The sequence below is a fragment of the Trypanosoma melophagium genome (assembly GCF_022059095.1).
Source record: "Trypanosoma melophagium isolate St. Kilda chromosome Unknown ctg6segment0, whole genome shotgun sequence".
Classification (NCBI taxonomy): domain Eukaryota; phylum Euglenozoa; class Kinetoplastea; order Trypanosomatida; family Trypanosomatidae; genus Trypanosoma; species Trypanosoma melophagium.
In genome coordinates, this window is record NW_027125189.1 from 605,001 (window position 1) to 610,000 (window position 5,000).

The following is a 5,000-nucleotide window of genomic DNA, read 5'->3' on the forward strand; positions in this document are numbered from 1 at the left end:
TTCAGCACTTTTTTCTTTCGCTTTTTCACCTCTCATTGCATTCATTCATTCATAGTAACTGGTTCCTTCCCTCTAGTGATAAATAATACCCAACTCTCTTTCTGTGAACTTCAAGAGAACAACAAGTCATATTAATAATATTAATAATAATAATAATAATAACACCGTTAGCATCATAGGAAATGAAAATACTTTTAATAATCCAATTCATTCCTTTTCGTATTCTTCTTTCCTTTTTAACCCACCCACACTCTCACTTCTTGGTGGTCTCTTTTTTTTTTTTGCTTCTCTTACCACTTCTATACACCATTTTCCTCTTACTCTTCCTCTTGATTCATTCATTTTCTCCCTCTCTCAGTGAAACAAATAATATATATATTGACATAGTCTTTGCCTTACAGCATCACTTCTAACCGCCTCTTCCAGAACTGTGCCTCAAACAGCCTGGCACTCTGTCCACATATCCCCACAATCGCCATCCACTGCACAGTCTTGCGTGTGGAGAACAATAAACAGAGAATGTCTAGTGCCACAAACAGCAGTACTGCAGACGACGGTGTTCCCCCACGTTTCTTCCCAAACCACAATACCATTAATAATGAAATGTGTGAAGGTAATACAGGCAATGCCGTGGCCACACCCCACACTGCCTGTTGTATGCCCTCCAGAAAGGAATGATGACCAGAAAGATAGGAATCATGCAGGAGTGACAGCCAAAGAGTGAGAACGGCGTATAACAGTACAGGGAAATAACGAAAGTGCCCCCGCTCAAGCTCTGTAAAGAGTACGCCATCCTCAACAAGTAATAAGAGAAAGAGAGATGTGGCCACGTGTAATCCTGGTTCATTCCCATTACACCATATATTCAGTGCTGTTAGTGCCGTAACGGCAATAACGGTGGCGTAGTTCACAACAATGCCTGTCTGTTCCAATAAATCTGATGTGAGAGGTAATGGTGATGGGAGAAGTGATTTACCAGCCAAATGAAACTTTAGTACAATTGCTATAAAAAGATTTGTTACAGCTGCCACAGAGAGTAATCGCTTTCGTCCTGCTGAGTAAATAGACCACGTGAGAAGTGAATTACCAGATGTATATTCGCGTATATCCACACTTCCCATCACTACTAGTGTATACACCATAAAGCAAATAGAAACACCATAGATGATCCAACCTTCGTTAGTAGCCATTTTACGATAGTGTGCGACATCCATTGTTAAGAGTGAAAAGAACACGAATCCATACACACCCACGAAGAGAAGGAAATTTGGTACTGGTAGTAAATACATTGAAAGACCAACGGAGAGGCAACCTGTGGTAATAAACCAGTAGAAGGCACGAGCAATAAAATGTAGTGATGTCATTGGAAGAAATCTCCCCAAAACGAGAAGTACCATACCAACAGCAGAGAAGTATCTACTAATATCATCAATATACTCATATTCCGTCACACTTAAGGAGTCTGTAATACGTGTAGGTTGCGCAATAAGAAGAATAACACCTATAGCAAAAACTCCACGTGTTATAGATTTACATTGATTCATAAATGAGTATGGTATGGTATGTCTTGAGAAGAATGGATAGGTTATAATACTGAAAAATACCAAAGAAGTTCCAAAAATCACATGAATTCTATTTGAATAAGCAAGAAGACTTTGTGTAAGAAATTCAAACACGGCCCTCTGAAAATTGCGTGCCGTACATAATGTCATAACTATAGCACTAATAATAAAAAGAGCAGTAAGACGTTTAGCATTATTACTCTTCATTTGTCTTCGTTTTTCTAGTTCAAATAATACAACAACATATCCTATAAATAATGCCGCCCACCATACGACTCCAATCTCTAATGCATGAATACGTCTGCTAAAATGTTCATCAGACTCTGAAAGATAGTATGATCCTGTCATTTCTACAAGGAATGTCATTAATTTAGCAATATAAGAAGCTGCTATAAATGCTGCAGCAGAAATACCAAGTGTTTCATTCTTATATAATCTTGATGCTAACATAACGCCAACGGCTGTAGTAAGTAATACTAATGCTGCAGGATAAACATTTTCCTCCTTTTGCGAATACAAAACGTGTTCTATCCATGCCACTTGTAGAGAATGGGCAAAAAGTGCGATGATAAAAGGTACTTTATTAGTAGAAAATGATACTGTGAAAGCTATACAGCTGAGCACATAACACCATAAAACGTTTACTGCTACTATAGGAGTTGGAATAACTGCAGATTCTCCAAGTACATGCAAATCAACAACAATAAAAGAGAACATACGATACATCCACCACATAAGAAGTAAACTGGAAAATACAGTAAATGATACCATTGGTCCAGTATTAACGCGATCAAGTAAGAAGAAGTTAAGTGAAGTTACGCATAATACTAATAGTACAATAAAACTTCCTGGTAATCCCGCTGTTATAGCTATAAATATGCATGAAACTGCAGCAGTGGCAACCAATGATACGCGTATTTTTATATATTTAGAACTCTGTGTATCTTCTCCCCGTTCATCCGCATCCAGTAACGTTTTAATCTGATATACAGCATAAATTCCAGTATACATCCCAAGTGCCAAAAAAATACCATTTAATGGTGGAGATACTCCATTAAATAAAAATCTGTATCGTGAATGTAAAACTCGGTAAATGGCCCAATGTAATCCAATCGCCAAACTTAGAATAATAAATGGTCTACGGTAAGTACCAACAACTTCCTGAACACCAAGTGGATCACATTCAATACGGCTACGTAGTGTTTTCCTTGTAGGGTATAAAAACCACAAACTTCGCTGGGGATTCCAGCAAAGATAAGCGATAGGACCACATATCATTCCAAGTGTATTTAGAATGTTAGGAAGCCATGCCTCAATCCAATCAACTTGAAAACACAAGTAAATAATAGAAGGAAGAACTAATAATAGCACAGTGAAGACTACAGACTCAGGTTTCCCATTAGCTGGTACTGGGACCAGCTCATCTCTATCTTCATTGTCATCAGCTTCCCTATCAGCTGTTTCGTCTCCAGCAATAGAGCGATGTCGTTGCATAACAAAGCTACTATTCATTGGTTCATAAAAATAATGATGCAAGGCACACATAACTAACATAAACCAAGCAGGTGCATGACGTGAACCAACGAATGCTGTAACGGTAGATAGCAAAGATGGTAGAGCAAGGATTGGTGTAATACCAAGCTCACAACGTTCCATTAAAAAGATAAGTTCTGGAAATGAAAGTTGAAGCCAGTGAAAATGCAAAAATGCTGCCATAGCTGATGTAAGAAGTAGACCAAAAATACTTAGTATCATGCATAAAGGACCCACACTTGACATGGAAGCATGCAAATTAGAGAGAAAAAGTGCCAAACCAAATAGTGTAGTAGTACCAATAATAGCTAGTACACTTCCACGACGGTAACCAGCAAAATCCGCTACATATGTAACAACACACCCTGTTAACAGCACAGTTAAAGCAAAGGGTGACATCAATGGTATAACTCCAAATAGGCCTATAAATAATAAGAAAACTACACGAAAAATATATTTTGGAGATCCTGTTACAAACTCCAAAGGATCCTGATGTTTTTTATATTTATAACCAGAAGATTCATCAATAAAATCCCCTGCCTCTGCTTTGGATACTTGTTTGAGCATCTCACGTCGTGCCTGTTCACGTACCCAATAATCTGCTGAAGACTGGATCGCCGCATTAGCGTATTCCTCACGCTGGGAATGTGCATCCTGAAGCCCGACAGGTGGTGCAACAGTAGAAGAACTCGCTGAAGGAGGAACTCCTTCCACCCAAGAACTTCTACTGTTTCCATATGGATTTCCACCTTGGGTAACGTAATTATTTCCGGCGTAGTTGTTGTTGTTGTTTGAATGATCGCCGGGTGGGAGGGGAAATCTCGGCAACGCAGGGGCTAACCCTGGTGGGGTCTCACCAGGTCTCATTTCTTCGTGACAGTCTAAACAGAGATGTTTTCACTGTCTCGTATGATTGCACTATACGTTTGAACCCTTTTTACAGTCCAAAACCCCACTTTTTTTTTGTTTGATCTGTTGTATTTCCTTGTTGTTGTTGTTGTTGTTTTTTCTCTTTCTTTGTTTTTCTTGTTTTGTTGTTATTATTATATTGCTTTTTTTTTATTTTTTTTTCCTTTTTCCTTAGCAATACTGACGTTCGGTGACAAGAAAATGTGTGCGTACTGATCTGTTTGTTTTCAGAAATAATAAACCTTAACAGAATAAAAAAAAAATGTCAAGGAAAAGAAAAAACAAAATAAAAAGGGAATTTATAGAGAGTGAGTGATGATGTAATTATAAATAACAGCACAGAAGTAAGGTAAAAACACAATAAAAGAAGAGGAAAAAGATTTACACGTATTTCTTTTTCGTTAATTCTTGTTGTTGTTTTTTTTTTTTTGGTTTTCGATTGGTATTCTACCTGGGGGGTTCACTGCATACTAGTTTTGCACTGAACACACTTACTCGATTTTTTTTCTTTCTTTCTTCATCTTTTTTTTTCTCTCTCTCTCTCTCTCATTACTCATCTCATTTTCTTCATTCTTCTCTATCTCTGTTTCTTTCTTGCCTTCTCGTCCTCGTCTGAGTAGTCATAAATGTGAGTGAGATAGAAAAAAACAAAAAAAAAAAAAGAAACCATTCTTTTTTTTTTTGTTTTTTCTTTTATTCTTCCTCACCTTCATCATTTTCCTTTTCAGATCGAGGCATATTTCGCTGTTGCCGCAATTCCCGCATGCGCTTCAGTTTCTGAATAGCGTTGATGTCCTCAACGGCGAATGAAACAATGAGACGTCTCTTATCACCGAATAGAGTGGGATTGTTGTTAATAGCACGTAGTGCGTGCAAAGCTATTGGGTGATTAATAAACTCAATAAATGCGTAACCCTTAGAGGTTCCAGCAGAGTCCTTCACCAATTTAATGTTCTTAATTGGGCCATATTTACCCCACTTCTCCTTTTCAACACA

General features: G+C 37.8%; 2 protein-coding genes across 2 annotated transcripts in view; both read right to left on the reverse strand.

Moving 5' to 3' along the window:
- Nucleotides 1–395: 395 nt before the first annotated feature.
- Nucleotides 396–3,962, reverse strand: LSM04_008600 (uncharacterized protein; the record flags this gene model as incomplete). The annotated part of the gene is made up of 1 exon (XM_067332474.1): nucleotides 396–3,962. The coding sequence occupies one exon, from the start codon at nucleotides 3,960–3,962 to the stop codon at nucleotides 396–398; it is 3,567 nt and encodes a 1,188-aa protein (XP_067187077.1).
- Nucleotides 3,963–4,697: 735 nt separating this feature from the next.
- LSM04_000031 (RNA recognition motif domain) overlaps nucleotides 4,698–5,000 on the reverse strand; it is a gene marked incomplete at both ends in the record, with an annotated part of 1,305 nt that continues 1,002 nt past the window's right edge. The window contains one exon of the mRNA XM_067332475.1: nucleotides 4,698–5,000. This exon is cut by the window's right edge and continues 1,002 nt beyond it. Coding sequence (XP_067186706.1) covers nucleotides 4,698–5,000 — 303 coding nt within the window.